This window comes from Galendromus occidentalis, unplaced genomic scaffold (assembly GCF_000255335.2).
Source record: "Galendromus occidentalis unplaced genomic scaffold, Mocc_1.1 scf7180000076336, whole genome shotgun sequence".
NCBI classification, from domain to species: Eukaryota; Metazoa; Arthropoda; class Arachnida; order Mesostigmata; family Phytoseiidae; genus Galendromus; species Galendromus occidentalis.
Genome location: NW_003804325.1, coordinates 484,734 through 502,106, shown reverse-complemented (window position 1 = coordinate 502,106; position 17,373 = coordinate 484,734). Strand labels below are relative to the sequence as shown.

The 17,373-nt window shown below is 50.3% G+C and overlaps 3 protein-coding genes across 3 annotated transcripts; 1 reads left to right on the top strand and 2 right to left on the bottom strand.

Moving 5' to 3' along the window:
- Window positions 1-2,146: 2,146 nt before the first annotated feature.
- On the bottom strand, window positions 2,147-6,232 carry LOC100905657 (transmembrane protein 62). The gene is made up of 13 exons (XM_018641855.1): window positions 5,752-6,232; window positions 5,178-5,443; window positions 4,959-5,073; window positions 4,726-4,863; window positions 4,476-4,628; window positions 4,215-4,389; window positions 3,792-4,104; window positions 3,521-3,649; window positions 3,218-3,407; window positions 2,969-3,094; window positions 2,761-2,879; window positions 2,448-2,649; window positions 2,147-2,358 (listed from the first exon to the last, which is right to left on the bottom strand). The coding sequence occupies exons 2-13, from the start codon at window positions 5,355-5,357 to the stop codon at window positions 2,147-2,149; spliced, it is 2,052 nt and encodes a 683-aa protein (XP_018497371.1). The 5' UTR covers window positions 5,358-5,443; window positions 5,752-6,232.
- A 774-nt stretch (window positions 6,233-7,006) lies between these two features.
- Window positions 7,007-12,043, bottom strand: LOC100899953 (lysosomal alpha-glucosidase). The gene is made up of 18 exons (XM_003738836.1): window positions 11,800-12,043; window positions 11,460-11,660; window positions 11,104-11,356; window positions 10,835-10,992; window positions 10,556-10,721; window positions 10,376-10,472; window positions 10,031-10,269; window positions 9,791-9,922; window positions 9,434-9,667; window positions 9,136-9,335; window positions 8,756-9,044; window positions 8,447-8,595; window positions 8,274-8,358; window positions 7,980-8,136; window positions 7,767-7,889; window positions 7,565-7,668; window positions 7,374-7,484; window positions 7,007-7,140 (listed from the first exon to the last, which is right to left on the bottom strand). The coding sequence occupies exons 1-18, from the start codon at window positions 11,991-11,993 to the stop codon at window positions 7,075-7,077; spliced, it is 2,958 nt and encodes a 985-aa protein (XP_003738884.1). The 5' UTR covers window positions 11,994-12,043; the 3' UTR covers window positions 7,007-7,074.
- Window positions 12,044-15,518: 3,475 nt separating this feature from the next.
- On the top strand, window positions 15,519-17,150 carry LOC100899817 (uncharacterized). Its single transcript, XM_003738835.2, has 4 exons — window positions 15,519-15,607; window positions 15,871-15,960; window positions 16,041-16,269; window positions 16,457-17,150. Exons 2-4 carry the CDS (start codon window positions 15,931-15,933, stop codon window positions 16,678-16,680), a joined length of 483 nt encoding a protein of 160 aa, XP_003738883.1. The 5' UTR covers window positions 15,519-15,607; window positions 15,871-15,930; the 3' UTR covers window positions 16,681-17,150.
- Window positions 17,151-17,373: the final 223 nt, after the last annotated feature.

Sequence of the window (17,373 nt, the reverse complement as noted above, 5' to 3'; positions counted from 1 at the left end):
AACCGCCCTTAGCTCTCACCGGAGAACATTGAAAATCTCCAGAGGCGATTTCTCGATCGTAGGAGTTTCGATTCGCATGAATTCAAGACTTCAAGATGACGAAAAGCCTCAGTGATTTTGACAACGGACTAAGGCGGCAAAGTACTTATTCTGGGGCTGAGGAAAACTTTCGGAGTAACGACTCACTTTCTGTAGGTGGCTTGCGCGCTCGCACTATCCACGGTGTTGGTACGAGTGGAATCTACGCCCGACTCTCCGTCTGTCTCACCGCAATGACGACGACAGATAGAACAACGCGACGGTATCAGTTCGATGTTTTCGTGAGAGTGCTGCGTATCAGGAGAGAGAGATTTCAAAAATGAATCCAGCGCAGGAAGCCATGTCTGGGGAAAATTGCGGACTCGGGCGCTCCGTTCGCGACAGAGTGTCTCCGAGGGTGTCTGACAGAAGAGAGCGCAACCTCGAGTGCAAAGGTCGATCCACTGTCTGGAAGAACGAAACGAACCATGTCTTTGAGCGATAAGATGAGATCTGGCCAGCGATACTACGTCGCCCACGGAGCATCTATCGCTTATCGGCAAAACACGCAGGTAGGGAGTTGCACCGCGGGCTCGAACTGAGATTAAATCACGATGCACCGCTCCGCTAGCCGCATGTCAGGCGTACGCCACGGAACCCTCCGTTGCCGCTCGCTCAGTCGGAGTACTTCAAGACAGCATCCATCCTAGGAACCGCTTCTCCGGAGCTGCGGGTAGAAGAGCTGAGCATCGCATCTAACGGAGCAGTTTTACATCGGGGGAGGTCATTCCAATGAACATGGCTATGTAGCATGCTTCTGGAGCGAATCTCGAGCGATCCAGGAAACTTTAGCCGGGAGGATTATCAGAACAATTATCATTGAGCTCGCAATATGGTTGGTCCTCGTCGCTAAGCTATCTGCGTGCGGGATCGCTCGCGTCGACGACTGAGCGCTCTGCAGTGAGATCGAGGCCGCTCGGAGACCACGCTGAACTACCTAGCTGATGAGGAATCTGGAAAACGGAGGAATCGAGAATCGATGAATCTGGAAAACCGAGGAATCGAGAATCGATGAATCTGAGCAGAACCATTCGGCTTTCTTCCGTCGCGCAGAAGAGAACACAGGGGTCTTCGTCTCAATACTTTTAATTTGTTCTTGGCTGTGTCATTCATTATTGCCGTAAACTTTTCAAACTTCAGATAAGATCAAGCCTAGCAAGTACAATAATCAATCAGGAGTCTACACCAAGCTTAACTGGGTGGCGAGCGGAATATTTACAATAATAATAATCTACGGGAAGATACGCATCGGTCAGCCGCTTTCAGTCGATCGCTAGAATCCTGTCTCTTCATATCCTTGCAATGCGTCCGAATTCGACCGAGGCTCTGTCCCGAGCTCTCACTAACGATAGCGCTCGCTCAGATTTTTCTTCTGCAAATGAGGAAGATCCGAATCATTCTGCGGGGCTCTTCGGTGAAGGGGTGCCATCAGAAATCTACGAGCAGCAAAATCGATTCCTCAGCGAGGCGATGGCGACTGGAAAGTATATTGCTTCAAACTCAAGAACAGGATACGCTCCATAGGCGAATCGTTGGCAGCGCATCAGGAGGTCCAGATACAGTATATAATAGAGCCTCGCATCTATCATCTACGCTATGATCATTTGACTCCCCAGGTCAACCAGAGATGATGAACCTTTTTCTTACGATGGAGAGTCTCCTAGAATACTGCAATTAAATCAGAAAGCTCATCCTGGCCAACTCTTCTGAAGCTAGCCCCTCCTGACCGTAAGGCGAAACATTTCTGTGATCTATGCAAAATTTGTTCTCTGGATTGATTGCACTTCTGACTGGAATAGGTTTCCTTTTTCGAGGTTCCTTTATAGCTGCAGCTTGGAAGAATATATCCCAAGATTCAGAAGATCCGCGGAAACTCCAGAAATATTGCATCCATGAGCTCATGGAACTTCGGAATCGCTGTTCCAACCGGAACATTTGTCAGGCGGAGAGACAAATGCCTGCATGTACGCTCCCAGGGTCGACTGGGAGAGTTTCGGAACCTTTTGCATCGGACTCCCTACACTGAGCCTTAATCTAGTTGTCATTTTGCATGTTTCAAACTACGTATCTAGTTGTCCTTCAGATTGAGCTTCACTTGTTCGGAAGTAACAAGTGATTGATCTTCTCCGGCTTCTGGGTTTTCGGTGCTGCCCGTGAGGAGAGAAGAATTCGTAATCGCTCGATTATCTTCCCGAGTTAAGCAGAATATGTTCCGAGGTAATACAGTCGCCATTCTCCACAGAACCGCCGTGAAGATCAGACCCCCGGTGGGAACGAATCCTGAAAAGAGGGCAAAGTGTATCAGGGATTTCCCTTCTGGGAATCTTCGAGTATGAAGATTGCCCGTTTATAGTCCTATGAATACAAACCGAATACGACCGCGGTCCATCCGAACGCGAACCAGAACCAAGACGCCCACACGAGCTGATAGACTACGAGGCAGAACAGGCTCAGCGTCCTGAGGGCTTTAACAACTCTATCCTCACAGAGAGTAGGTTGGAAATGTTGTGCATATGTTGTGAGCACTCGGGAAGAAAGTAGAACGATGAAGGGAAGGAAATATACGAAAAGCTGGAAGAGAAAACATCTCTCGTATCGATGAGACTAATCTATTCTGCACTCCATCGAATTCTGGAACAACGACCGAACATCCGGTGGTGGGCAGATGATCCCCGAACTTACGAGGATAACAGCGTACATGTGGATAATCCCCCCAGGTATAAAGGAGGCATTGACATAAGAGCCCCACATGAAGCAGATTGAGAGATGCTTGGCTACCATGAAACCTGCGAACCAGGGACCTGCCAAAAGGTGAGATATCAGACCCGCGGTCATCCACCATGAGGCAGCTGATTGAAATAACTCGTCGAGGGGCGCTCCGTGTACATACCGAAAGCTACGTAGAATGGGAATATGATCAGTGGGAAGAGCAGTCTGTCGATAGATGCTAGCAGTGCCAGCTGGAACATGAGTCGAGATCGCCACTGGGAGCTCCCTTCACGAGATAATAATCGACCTAAAAGGCACGAATTGGGATGAGCTCTCCAGCCGGGAGGAGACAAGCATCGAACAAAAGATCGAATGAAATCTGGTAGACTCGGTTTCATAGGACGATGGGACAGTGAAGTGGTGCAGTCACCTATTTTTGCACCGTAGCGGTAACGTAGGAAGACGAGAGGACCCAGGCTAATAACTGTGAGGATTGCGTATCCAAATATGAAAGAGTCTCGACCTAAGCTGAGCACTATTCTCGGAATAAGATTGAAACTCGGACGAGAGCCGTCTACGCTGAACTGGAACGAGACAGAATTCTTCCGGCCCTGACCATCCTGGAAAAGAGGGCACGCATCATGAATACAACCACGGGAACGGAATTCTCGGATTCCGAACTGAGAGAGCCCGCGTCAGTTTTCTCGGAGCGATATCCGGCTTGTGACCTTACTTCTGCAGCGACTTGGATTCGATGCAATCCGTGCGCGTACTTTGACGAATTCCACTTGAATATGAAGAGCGGAGTCTTGTCCACTCGGGTGAGGAATTGTTCCTCTTCATCGTTTAACTTGACTTTCACCTGGAATTCACAAAAATATTTATGATCTCGTTTCGACGTCTCTGGGTTCCGGCTCTTCCTGGCGAGAGGATTCTTTCGGGAACGCTCTCGGAAAGAGAACATGAGTTTCATCAGCTTTTATCTAGTGGCGGAGGAAACTCACGTCCATGTCTGCTTCGTCGGAGAAAACCAAAACTCGGATGTGTGTTGATTGAGCTATTCTGTAGAGAGGCTCGTACTCGGGCATATGATACAGCGCGTTCTTCGGGTTAGTGACCAGAATGACGGGGAATTTCCCGAACCGAACGTCAACGAAATTCAACAAGCCGTTGTCATATGAAAGGATGCGATATTTCCGGTTCTTCTTGAAGTCCCCGAGTTCCAACTCCAACGCATTGCCGGTATGCATGTAATACATTTCGTTTGCGACGTTGAAAACCGTGTGGTAGTGTCCGCAGAGATACGGTCCCGAGTTCCTAAAATGACGCAAGCTCGACTTTAGATCGAAGTCTCCAACAAACTCCGAAGGTCGGAAGCTCATCATACTATGGACTATGGTGCTTGGCGGAAACCGCTGGCGACTTACGCAAAAACATCTCTGAAAGACAATCCCTGTTTGCTCCGGCCAAAAACGACGCTGGACGGATGATGACCGAACCATATCGTGTAATTGGTCGCCGAAGTTTCCTCCTTCAGCCGCATTACTTCATCGAATCTCTCCCTGGTGAGATGACCGAAAAAGTTGAACGGTCGTCGAGAACCTGAAGGATTGAGAATTCTCGGTCAGTCTAGCTCGGCTTCTCAGGCCAAACAGACCAAACGATAAATTTAACGTCATGACACTCACCGGGATCCATGCAGGTGTCTACGCCCACGAACGCGATTTTTTCGTCGTCTTTGTCGTAAATATATTTGTACGAGTAATTGTTCTGCGGACCGCGCACGCTGTACTTCCGATAGTAGTTGTTCTCCGCGGTCACAGATTCGAGGTTGAGGTTATCTGGAGCGCGAAATCAAAGAGTTCACCTGCTGTTCTGAAGGATCGACAACAATCCGATTATTTCGATCCCGAGCTCTGACAGGGCCTTGGAGCTCACCATGATTTCCGCGGATATCCAGCCAAGTGATTTTCTCCGTCACCTTGGTGTCGTCTAGAATTTTCCGATAAGCGAGCCATTCTTTGAGATTCTGCTCTGACGACATGAACGAAGCGCCCAGAGAGTCGACGATGTCACCTGGAGAATGGAATTCAAGTCTTGAGCTGATTAAGGCGACTCGTAATCCGTGGAAGAAATCTCGGCGTCTTCCCCTCGATCTTGATCCGACTCACCTGACATGATGACCACTGGGGGCTTGATGACTTGGAGGAGCGTCTCTTCTATGAAATTTGAGAAGTCTTTCAGTCGATCAGAATCTCGGTACATGCTTACGTGAAGATCGGTGACCTGCGGAAGACAAGAACTGCATGAAGATGGTGATCATGACCAATCTAAATTACACCACTCCAAATGATCCCCGGGTCTGCTGACCAGTGCTCGAGCGAACGAACCTGAACGAAGTGATGTAGCCTCCGGTATCGATCATCGGGGAAGACGGTATGCCCGTTCTTCGGGGCAGCGGAACTTGGCTCTGCCTGAACTTGTCGACTTCTTTGATCCCCTATCGACATCAGCAGAATGCAAACGACGAAACCCGTGAAGAGGAGTAGAGCTCCGCCGTTGCGGCTCATGGCTCCGAATTCCACCGATCAGTTCCCTATTGGACGTTCAAGGTTCCAGAGAGATCCATTTGAGTTCCAACGTGTACGGTGGCGTCCTGTGAAAACCTGGCGATGAAGCGAAAGCTGACATACGACGCCGACGTGGCGCTTAGGGTTTCGCTGAGATGCCGCTACCGGAACTTCCGATTCCTTCGATAACTTCGGCTCCCAGCAGTTACTTCCCTATTAACGTAGTTGCCGACATCGGAGAAAGATCCTTAGAGTGACTCGGGAATACGGACGCAAATGATGAGGCTCTCATTATAGCTAGGAGCTTCGGACCCTGAGCTTAGACTAAGAGCCTCAGAGCATGAGAAAAATCAGCCAGAGAGCTCAAATATCCCAAAATAAAATTCTCGCTCACCTTAACTCCCCGGAGGACGTCCGCACATCAGAGTATCGCCAGAGCCCTACGCGGAGTTTCTCTCCGCGTCCGAGACCCGGGGTTTCCCGCGCTGAAGTACACTGATGATTTTCCGACAACGGGCTGCGGCGAACACCTTCATTTACAGGGCACTGGGGTCGGAGGAAGCACTTCTGAGGTTTCTGCGCCCTCCACCGGGAATTCAGCTGGGGCCGTTTAGAGGTAAATCTCTTCTACGATTTCGTAGAGCCGGATGACGATCGACGCTGCGAGCAGACTCACACGGCAACGCGACACGTTGGTCGCCTTCCGTAGGTGATTCTGCAAGGATCAGCTGATTGGATACAGGGCTAGTGCCTGTACACAGATGAAGCGATGCCCGCTGTGCGCACTGAGCCTCAGACGCAGATGATTCTTTGAGCCATGACCGATGTCACGAAGAGAGACCGACCTGTACAAATTCGAGAGGAGAGCGCCTCCTGGACCTGTACCGGCCGTGTGCGAGCTGAGCCGATATGCACTGTCAGAAGGTGCTCTGGCTCCTCCTCCCCGACCCAGAGGAGAAGTCGCAAGCGGAGGGGTTTGTTGACAGCGATGAGACCCTTTTGGCGCCGGTATTTGAATCGTGCGCTCTGCAGAGATGCAGTCATCGGGATTCGGGATCGCATCGGGACCAAGACTCATCGAGCACGGGCTGCTGATCGAACAGCGGTGGCCCGAGAGCAAAAACCGCATTGAGCTGCTTCCAGGATGAGACTCCGTGGATCCGTCGATGCCGCGGCGTTCCGAGAATGAGACATCAGCTCATCGTCTTCCCGGAGAGCTTCGCTCACGGTGAGAGAGAACGCACGGAAACTTGTACGTGGACCCTGTCGGAGTTCGAAGCGGATACCCGCAACGGAGACTCTTCTCGAACGGGAGAATTCCTGGGACTTAGGGTAGAAATCGACTTCTCTCTTCAATCAGGAGCAGGGCGATCTGCTGCTCCTGAGAACGGCCGTCAGAGTTCGATTCACCGCGGAGGAGTAGTAAGCCCGAGACTCGACACATAGCTTCAGATATTCCACAGACACGCGCGATCAGAGTTCTTGGTCGTTTTGTGTTCAGTTGGATTCCCATGCTTAGGTTAGAAGTCTTCTACCGGCGGCTTATTTTTCCTCCTTCGCGCCCTGCGGCCACTCATTTTTCTCCCCTTGACCCGTCGATGTCAGAGAACAGGAAATCTCGAATCACTGGAAGACACCGACGCCTTGGCTAAGCGTATATAATTACAAAGGAAATCACTTTATTTTCCTCTCATGCTCAACAATGACTGATATATATTTAGACAAAGGTGATCGTTGTCGGCTTCCCAAGCATCTCGATCGACATTCCGATAATTTCAAGGCGCTGGAAGAATATTTGTCGGTGAGCTATCCATTGAGACAATTATCGACCAGTATGCAACCTGGCTTCAAAATCTTCGAGCCAGACAGGAGTCATCTGTCATCTCATACGACGGATCTTCTCGTAAAACGTGGCGCTCAGAGGACCGCTGGATCGGACTCCCTCAGTGTACGGATATCCCGCGGTCCTCATGCGACCCGTGAGATTCGTAATGGGATCGCTTGAAGTCTGTTTACCTTGGATTCCGGCCTGTATTTTACAAAGTCGCTCATCTTGTTGACCGTCTCGCCGTTGATCCACATCGTGGTGGGCATCGTCGATATTCCGAACACGTAAATTGTTTTGAGCTGCGAGGGAAAGATCAGTTTGTGAAATTCCTCGAATTCTCTGCGAGCTGATGGCCACGTTGCTCGAAGCAGATACTCACCAGCATGGGTTCGGCGGAGTAATTCGCTTTCTCAGCGTTTATTGTCAGAGTTCTATGACTGTAGGTGAACTTGACGAGAGAGTATTCCCCTTTCAGGTCCGAGTCTATGGAATTGAAGGGTACGTGAGCAAAGGATATCGCCGCTGAATCGAAGGTGCGCTCAACCTATCGATGAGCTTCTTCGGCTCATCGCAGAACGTACCGAGCATTTCTCCGTCGTCCCAGAAGAGTTCCCCCACGGCGAATTCGTTCACGTCGGGCGCCACGTAGAGGTAGAACCCTTCCTTGCGGTTGTTCGAGAGGTTGTCTCCCAAGGTTTCTTGCCCTGCACGGTGTGAGTTCGGAGATTGAGCCATCGAATATCCTCACGACAAGGTTCATGAGCCAGAGGGCAAAGATATTTCAAGAGGCATACCTGGAAGAATGGCTCCGCCTCGAATCAGAAGATGGATGTCGTCCAGAGGCGCCGGGAAAGTTTCTTTGCCACCATTTTCCTTCCTGATTTCCTTCCCGTCGTCGTTGTAGTGGTACCATACCCCAGCCGGGAGGTACGGGGTCACCTCCGTTTGATTCTGGTCGAAGAAGCGGATTCGTTTAGTCAACAACAAAAACAAATAACTCATCACAAGGAGTCGGCAGCCGGACGTGATCCCTATCGAACCTAAGAACGAGTCTACGAGTATTCTCAGGAATAGGCTCGAAAACTCACTTCTCGCAGAGCGGGAGCGATCAGCAAGCCGTCTCCCCACATGAATTGATCCTCGATTGCGTGGGTCGCAGGATCCTGGGGGAAGCTGGAAGAAGACAGGAATTCTTCAGTCGACCGCCTCAGGATTCTGAGAGATTCTCAATCGGCACGAGTCATCTAAGAGTTGATCCTACTTGAACATCATCGCTCTGAAGACCGTCTCTCCGTCCGTGTGCGCGCGGTAGAATAATGTGTACAGGTACGGAGCGAAGCGATACTTCTTCTGGAGTGAGTTGATCGTCGCGGCGATCGTTACCTCATCCATAGCGCCTGGGTCCTGATCCTACGGAGGGGGCAAGACAAGGATCGATATACCTCTCTCCCTCGCTCTATCCGTTCCTTCAGTCAAACGCACTCAACGATTGAGCTCGGAATCCATACCGGGATAGGGGGGGGGGGGGTATTTAAGTGTCCCGGCATCTCTATCTTGACTGATCACTCACTCTTCGCAAGATGTCGTTGTGGTTCCGACTGAACGGATAGAACGCGCCCAGAGCCTGCCATCTGGCGCAAAGCTCATCGGTGGTGTTAAACTGGAAACCACAAATATCAGCTCCCAGCATGGGCATGCCGAACATGGCGAAGTTCATGATGTCGGTGACGGACTGCTGCATATCAATCCAGCTCGAGTCGATGTCACCGGTCCAATGTCCACTCCAGAGACCCTGACCTGGCGATGATGATCTCGAAATGATCAAGGGTCGCTTGTTCGGTCGGATCGTGGTCAGAGCCCTGAAAAGCATGAACTCGTTCTCTCCGGAAATCCGTCTCGCTCAAGGTGATCTCGACACCACACAGCCTGACGGGGTATCGTCGGTCGTACTTGTAGGTTGCGCGGGCTTCCAGATGAGCGTAAAGGTTGTGCAAGTCGTAGAAGTTGCTCAGGTACATCTTATCGGAAGGGCACGTCGTGTACGTGAAGATTCTTTCGCCACCGATTTCGATCGGCGGGAAATCGAACTTGGTCTTCGGACACGTGTTCTCTAGGGTCCCGTTCTTCTGGTTCGATGGCTCATTCATATCCTGGGGGAGGGATGGATAAGAGATTGAGGAATCCTCGCGCGCTGCCAAGAGATTCTCTGAAGAGGGCTGGGACGCGGGAACATTGTGTTGAAACTCACGATCCACGCCCCGTCGAAGTGGACACCCTGTCTGTCGTAGAAATCTTGGAACATCTCCGTCCAATATTGGTCGATTTTTGGATGAGAGAAATCGGGGAAGATCGATGTCTTCAAGTTCCACACTTTGTACGGGACGATGACGTTCGAGATATTCTTGACGAAAATATCCATCTCAACTCCTCGATCGTACGGAAGGTATGTGCCCTCTTTCTCACTGCCTGAGACCGCAGGATCCTGAAACGAGCCCGATAGAATCAGGTCTCAAGCCTAGTTCACAATTTCGTACCGCGTCGATTGAAATTCAGCGTTTCGATACGTAGAAGAAGGCAATGAGCAGAGAAGTGGATGACCACGTACGAAAATCATGACGTATTTCCGTCCATCCTTGTGAATCTGGTCGATGAACTCAGGGAGACCACCGAAGTTCTCTTTCCCGTAGGTGAACATGTTGTAGTTTTCCATGTAGTCGATGTCGTTCCATTGAGCCTCCTGCAAGATGAATCCAAAGCGATCTTCCGCAATGCTACCTCGTAGAAGTATCGGTATCGGAAAAATTTCCAGCAAAATCGGTAAGCCATTCTGCTTCCGACGTCTTACCAAGGGAATTCTTTTAGCAACGTTCCGTTCGTAAACTTCTTTGGTCGCGTTCAGTGTCCAGATACCATAGCGACATAAATGGAAGCCCAAGCTCCAGTACGGGACCATTGCGGGCAAGCCGATCAGCTTCTGATACTGGGAGAAAACTTCAGTGGGAGTTGGACCGATGAACACGAAGAAGTCGAGGATTCCACCAATTGTTCGGAAGGTCGCTGCGGGTTTAGGCTGCAGAACAACGTCTGGAAGACAGAATCTCTCAGCGCGAAGCGGTTTCGGAAAATATCGAATGTTTCCACCGAGATCCGGGAAGTCTGTCCATGGAGCAGCCCATCGTTGCCCTCTCACCCATCGCATTGCTGTTTTTCAGGAACACTCCGTTGGCGAGATTGTTTTTGTTGAAGTTCATCATGAAGGGATGCGCACCGTAGAGAGCTCGGTTGGGCTGTGGATGGTGGACATCAGCAAGCGATTGCGTCGCGTCATTGTTGTCACGATGCTATCTCATCGAGTCGGACCGAGACTCACCCGCGGGGGCAGATCTTTGTTGTACAGCATGCGTCGAGTCCAATTGATGTTGTGCTTCAGCGGACCTTTCATGTCCCCGAGACCGTAAACGGCATCGGACGGGAGCGTATCGGTGATTTGAATGTATTGGTCGGCGAAGATCAGAGTAGCGAGGTTTATGGAGAAACTAGTGAAGACAGAAAATCCGCATGACTCGAAACTCTTCGGTGAAGAACTGCTCTAACATCGACTTGAAACTTTCCAATCAGATGAGAGTTTCCAGGTCGAATATGTACTCACATTGGCGTGTCCTCTTTCTTCATGTCTTTCAGGCGGTATACCGAAAGAATCCTCTGATTCTCATCCAATTCAACCTTGTAGCCAACATCGCGTTGAGTGCTCTGCTCGGCGATCGGTGGGACCGGTGGGATCCATCGGTCTCTGTAGACGCTTTTGATCTAGGTAGGAACAGAAAGGAGAGTAGAACCGGTGCGCTCGTCCGAGCTCCGCGTAGGAACCGATTTCATCTCAGCAAATGGTAGAATCCCGGGCAGGGAGATTTGAATTACCGTGATGCGGGCGGTGTTGTAATCGTAGTTGAAGACCTGAACTAGCAGCGCCGCCTCATCTTGCAGCGGTCCTGATGAATACTGACGGGTCAGGGTTATATCGAGCCCGTCGGCGCGATGTGCGACTTTATCCGTCCGATACCCCACGAATCCAGCCGGGAAGAAGCACTGTGGTACGTTAACTGGTGCCGGCACGAGGTAGGTTGGCTTCTTCTGCTCGTTTGCCATCCAACAGCAGCCGCGAGCGAGACATCTGATGGAGCGCGAGCCGAATAGAATATATTAGGTTCTTCGAAATCAGCCGCCACCCCCATTTTTCTTCTGGAATCAAGCGCTCCTGATAGGCGAACTCTCACGTTGACTCATTCGGTTCGCCTTCGGGTTGACAATCGAATTTTTCTTTGTCCTCAATGCTGGCGGGACATGTAGCTGCCGGCGGAGTGACAGTGGAAGGCTCGGGCGGGTTGACAGTTGTGTGCCCCGTCGGGCTGGGGGTCGTTGTCGCACTGTTGTTCCGGATTTCATCCTCAAGGGATTTCAAGGTGTCTTCGTACTTGCTGTGGAGGAAGACCACGAAAATTTGGTGATCCTTATTCGCGATTCTTCGATTTGGCCGAAGATATGAGCAGGTATGCCCCGCGAAGGAATACCGCCCTCGGGAGCCTATACCCTCTTCTGTAGATGGCAATTACTTACCTCAATTTGGCCACACCTGAGAACATAAGCGAGCTGCTTATCAGGAGAATTACCGTGCAGAAAATCGTGACTATAATGAGCACTCCGAGTTTGGTTTTCCAGAACATCGCGTGACTGGCACTCTGCGAATTGTCGACAAGTTTGAATCTGTCGTTAGGATCCTCCATCCTGGAGCTCGTCCCCTCTTCGGCCATCGAACGAATCGTCAGAACTCGTTACCGCCACCCCGCTTTATCCCGCCAGTGAGGGCAAAGACGGGCGTTGCTCGAGATTTATCTAAGAGCTAATAATCCAATTCCATAGCCGCTCTCCGCTTCTTGGACAATGGTGAGCTTAAGATTCGTGTCTGCTATCGCTTTCTGTCGACAAGTTATTAATGAGGCCGCTCGTCTCAACTATTCACCCGATTCGGAGCTACACCGATGCGGCGTATTACCTTGTTTTGCGCCCCGTTAATCCAACGAATCACATCGCACGGAGAGGAGGGTAATCGAGAGAGATCGTTCCGCAAAGAACAAACACCCTCCAAGGTAACAAGGACGGTGAGCGTAGTGGCGTGTTTCTCGCTTTCACGCTCTCGTGCGTATTATTAAAGCTCGAAATCGGCCTAATAACTCCGTCCGAGCCAATCGGGTCTCTCGAGAATCACCTAGCTTCCTTCAGGAGGGCTCCTCGAAATCGAGCGTGGACTCCTAGCACGTATTCTTACACACGTATATTCACTATTTTGCTCGGAGGGAACAGGAGCTGTGGAGCTCGTAGCGCAAGCTTCTCCTGATCGATTTTTATCATATATCTTCCCGGGAGGACGGATTCGATCTCATTTTGCGCTTGCAGAAGAAAAATAGGGTAGATCCCACAATGCTCGCGGTACCGTAAGCGGTCAAAGTATTCGAGAATGAGGGAGCCACAGAAAGGCACCGATCGGCCGGCGACAACACGCTTGGTAGCACAAGCTGAATAAGAGAGGCGCGGTTCACTTTTCTCGCCCAGCTCCGAGTAATCCAAAGATGAACGCTGGCGTTCGGGATCTGTCTACGAAGGGGAGAAACATAAGCAGCGTAATCGATGTTCAGAACTCCTCGGAACTCGGCTGTGAAAATGTCCTGGACGTGCTTCGCGACTCGCTTTGCAATTCGTTTGACGCGTCCTGCCGTGGCGCACGGTCGTAAACTCTGCAGAGCTAACGGTATCAGCGCTCTGGGATCACACATATCATACTGTCAGAGGTCTCGTCGCCTCGGAGTTATAGGTTCCGACACGAGGTTACGCGACAAACTGGTCCCCAGCGAGAAGCGCGGAACACTCCGTTGGGGTCGTCGGGGAACGCTTTAGCGCGGAGGCTGATCCACAGAAAACTCGATACTCACGTCTATGGGTATTCTCGGTTGACATCTTGAGCAAGGGCGCGATGACATTTCCTATTGAACTCTCGATTTTCGCCGCTGGATCACAGATACAAGTTTTTCATGCTGGCCGGTGCATTGCACTGTCCGAGGAATCGTTGAAGTTATCTTCAACGTGGACCGCTTCAAGACGTGCGTAACGTTGTTGTGCGAACCTTTCATTCTATGAAAACGAGGCTAAGTCACGGCTCGCCGCGTGACAATAGAGAGGCAAGGGTCCGCCGTGCTGCTACAGTCTTATGTGGAGACTTGGGTATGTACTTCACAAATGGCGAGCTCCTCCCACGTTTGGAACTCGTTCAATCGGCGGGTTCAGTCAGTTGAGCAGCTGCTGCTGTTTAGCAAGCAAGCGGACCTCCAGCTTCGACTGGCAAAACGCACAGATGGCGACACCCTGTCAGAGATGCAAACGGAGAGCAACAGACGACTCCGCTGCTTTCCTATCACAGCTCTGCCGTTGGGATGCACGATATTCGAAATTAAATTATCTTCGTAGAGCCTCGCTAGAGGTGTTTGAGCCGTTTTTTTTCTGCCGTCTGCAGGATACCGCGCGCCGCTGACATTCTCATAGGCGCCCTATCATGCCAACTTTTCGATTCCGTATACAGAGAGATTCTTCTAATCCGGCGGGAAACTGCGCGAGCAAAGTCCTGAAAATTCCGTCGAACGATGCCTGGATACGACTCGAGATATCCCAAGATCGATTGAAAATTCGCGGTGAGCGGAATTAATAGCGACCAGTGAACTTCTTGCACGATCGCTGAACGCTCTACTTCTAGCGCCTTCCTACAACGGGATCCGCGGGAAGTCTGTCCTGTTGTCGAAGGGGATCTTGATTGGCCCGAATCTCAACTGTTGCGCTCTCGTGATTCGACTACTCAGCCTCGAATCACAGTAGCAGCGCTCCCCCACTCCCCATCGATCAGAAAGTGAAGACATCGGATTTTTCGAATCCTATGAAAGCCAGAAAACAGTGAACCCACCGGGACAACTTGCGGGGCGCCCATACTGCATTTTACCCAGCGACGTTCCAGTTTTACCCAGCTTGAGCCGATGGCATAAAGTCTTATCTTCCTTTCTCAGTAGCATTCTCGGCACCTCAAAAGACCTGAGAACCCCGGTTGACTCTCATTTCTCGACGCGTTAGAGCGTGCCCATAAATAATAATTATTGTGAGTCTCAGCCACCATATCTGTCTGTCGCGTCATGACCGGGTCAAGAACTCAGGGTCTCAGCCCGTCGGATGTGACTGAAAACCTAAAAAGAAAGTCGAATGGAGCGAGATGAAGCTCCAGGACACCAGCTTGTCGCATCGAATTAAAAAGTATAAAAATCATAAAATTTCCTCGTGCCGGCTCGGACTTGAATTGTGATGAGTTGCCGACCATCATCTAACGTTATTCTCTTGAATCAAGCTCCGTTCCCTGATGATAGTTAACCGTGATTTCGAGAGGCCGGCTCGTGCTCCGGTTCGGACCTCTGCGCCCGACTACACGAGTTCCCCCTTCGACGTTTCCCGCTGCCACGGAGGCGATGATCCAGAAAGCTGTTCGGTGTATACGTGATCTCGAACGCTGTCAACTGGAAACGGCTGCTGCCCGATCCGTATTTTGAATGAGATTTTCCCGCATCTTTACGCGGCGCGGCAGGACTCCCTGACCGGCCTCCGGGCCTCTACTTTCTCGAGATTTCGATGGCTCCATACTCGACCCATGAGAAGAAGAATTACCTAATCAAGCCGCCCACCTGCTAAGCCGTCCTGATCATACCCAACTCGCTTTCCGAAAATCTCCCTTATATTGAACGAGCCATACGCGAATCGATCCGTCCGGGAGATCTGGCTCCTAATATTGATGTGATCTGAACCGCCCGGATCCGATAGTTTTTACCAAGGTGGAAGAGTGGCTGACCGCCACACGAACCCATGATATCACTCGGAGGTCAGAGGTATGGTAGGTCGATCCTGAAAAGGACGTTTCCCGCGGTCGGAAGATGGAGCTCTGACCAAATGCTGAAGTCGATCGGGCGATGACTACGACCGCTCGTATCGCCGACAGCGAGACTCTTTGTCGGAATGAATCGTTTGCAATCGATGACTGTGGAACAGGTCCGACTACTTCCTCGCATGGCTCAAATCAGATTCCCTCCAAGCTACCCTGAGGCGTAAGAACTAGGAACTTCCGGTATTCCAATTCGTTTCGAAGGGCGGGCCGCCGCCGGCTGTCCACAGCGCCCTCTGTAAACAGCAGAACGCATGACTTCCAGTAGTCAGCAGTTCACAGTCTCTTACCTCCTTGCCACTCATAAACAAGAATCACAAACTACTAATAAGTTGCGACTCGACCGAGTAAAATGTCGCCAATAGTGCAGTTCCACCTTCGGACTAGATGTTGATGAGCAGAGTGAGTTTGGTTAGCGAAGGAGGAACGCCCCCGAAGCGTGTGAAGTCTTCCCTGAGAGAAGTTCCGATCCAATACGTGATGTCTTGATTTCTGAGTCATGGGCATATTGTTTAAACGGAAGGAGAATATGACAAGTATCGAGGCGCTCTAAGAGCACATATCGACTCATCCGACTCGATTGACGTCGCGGTGGTGACTTTCCGACCTCATCGCAATCGAAATACTGTTAGTGAGGTAACTCGACAATTGTTTTCTCTTCCAAGGCTTTTGTTCAGGGGCCACTCGATTGATGCGAGGAAGCTCTCCCCATCGAACGCTCAATAATGGAGAAGTCCGCCAATGGCGCAACGAATGTGAGTTACATTCGCAGTCCGAAAACCCAGATCTACTTCCCGGAGTCTAGGTTGACGAATATTCAATTCTCGAACTTCAGAATGAAGGTGCCGAGGAAGATTTCTCCTCCCTAACGTGCAGCTCCATGCAAACCGAGGAGCTTGCAGCGCAACAAAAACGACGGCAAGAGAGACAAGCACGCACCCCTTCAGAAGGCTATCCCGGCCTGTCTTTCGGTTCGGGTTTCTCCTCGAACACAATGATGAGACTGAGGATAATAGCGAACGAGCTCCACAATATTTCGTCGGTTCAGCTGAAAAGAGCCGAAGGTGAGTGTCGTTCGACTCATAATGATGAGCAGACCATCCCGGACAACATGTCAATGAATTCTCGTCATATATCTGAGATAATCGTGTACTAATAATAATAAAGGTAATTAGTGCTGAGACATTAGGACTGATTATCAGGATATCTAATGACGACTGTCGGATCGATCATTTTCGACGTGTATTCCAGGAGAAATGAATGCGCTCGGAAGACGCATTGAAACCGTGGATACAGAGCTCAAACATGAAGAGGAAGCGCTCAAATCAGCGAGCGATGAAATAACCGAGATTTCGAAGGTTTTCGGTCCGAATCCCTCCGGCAACGACCAACCCGGCGATGACCGATTGAACGAAATCGAGGGGATGAGATCGCGACTCGAGCTCATCAAAGCAATGTACGGTTTATCATCTTAGCGCTGTTGATCGGAAGTTCCCTACAGTTTATTCAAACGAAACGGAATGCGCGATCGCATGAGAGAAATAGTTCACATGTGATGTTGATATTTCCCATCGCAGTATACATGACTTGAAATAGGACAATTCATGCGTATCTTGAGCGTCATGATGACGACCTTCTCAACACTATATTTTGAGCATTTAAGTCATTTTTGTACGTGATACGGTTATGGCAATCTCGAACGAGAATTTTGCTCACTCAGCGTAACAGGGAAGGGTGTATCTTGGGGGTCAAACCATTATACGGAGCGGAGGCTGGATAACCTGACTTCTATCATACTCAAGCACACCCATTTCCGAAGCAATAAGGTTTGCGACACTAAGCCTCCAGGCTCGGAGTACGGCAGGCAGATTTCTTGAAAGCTGTCTCCTCCTGAAATTGTGTGATCGTGGACATTCTTCCAAAAAGTATGTTGTTATGACATGGAAATCTTCTGGGCTCGCGTCAGATTCGTGAGCGGGGGCCATGAAGCGGTTCATGAATAAAGTGAATATTTGAATATTCCGAATGTTGCGTTGTTTCCACGCGAGAGCATATATATATACAATAAAAATTCGAAACTTCAATGATATGATGTTCTTTCGAGTCTTCTAATGTCGATTCTTCTTTCTGAATTCTGAGATTTTTCATCGAATAGATGATGAAATGCG

Coding starts and splice junctions, on each gene's coding strand:
- LOC100905657 (XM_018641855.1), bottom strand. CDS start 5,357: ATGAGCCGCAACGGCGGAGCTCTACTCCTCTTCACGGGTTTCGTCGTT. Junction 4,629..4,725: donor GGATATCCGCGGAAATCATG/GTGAGCTCCAAG, acceptor TTCGCGCTCCAG/ATAACCTCAACCTCGAATCT. Junction 3,408..3,520: donor GAATCCAAGTCGCTGCAGAA/GTAAGGTCACAA, acceptor CCTCTTTTCCAG/GATGGTCAGGGCCGGAAGAA.
- LOC100899817 (XM_003738835.2), top strand. CDS start 15,931: ATGGAGAAGTCCGCCAATGGCGCAACGAAT. Junction 15,961..16,040: donor CCGCCAATGGCGCAACGAAT/GTGAGTTACATT, acceptor CTCGAACTTCAG/AATGAAGGTGCCGAGGAAGA. Junction 16,270..16,456: donor TCAGCTGAAAAGAGCCGAAG/GTGAGTGTCGTT, acceptor CGTGTATTCCAG/GAGAAATGAATGCGCTCGGA.
- LOC100899953 (XM_003738836.1), bottom strand. CDS start 11,993: ATGGCCGAAGAGGGGACGAGCTCCAGGATGGAGGATCCTAACGACAGA. Junction 9,336..9,433: donor ACTTCGACGGGGCGTGGATC/GTGAGTTTCAAC, acceptor TCCCTCCCCCAG/GATATGAATGAGCCATCGAA. Junction 7,141..7,373: donor AATACAGGCCGGAATCCAAG/GTAAACAGACTT, acceptor ATATTCTTCCAG/CGCCTTGAAATTATCGGAAT.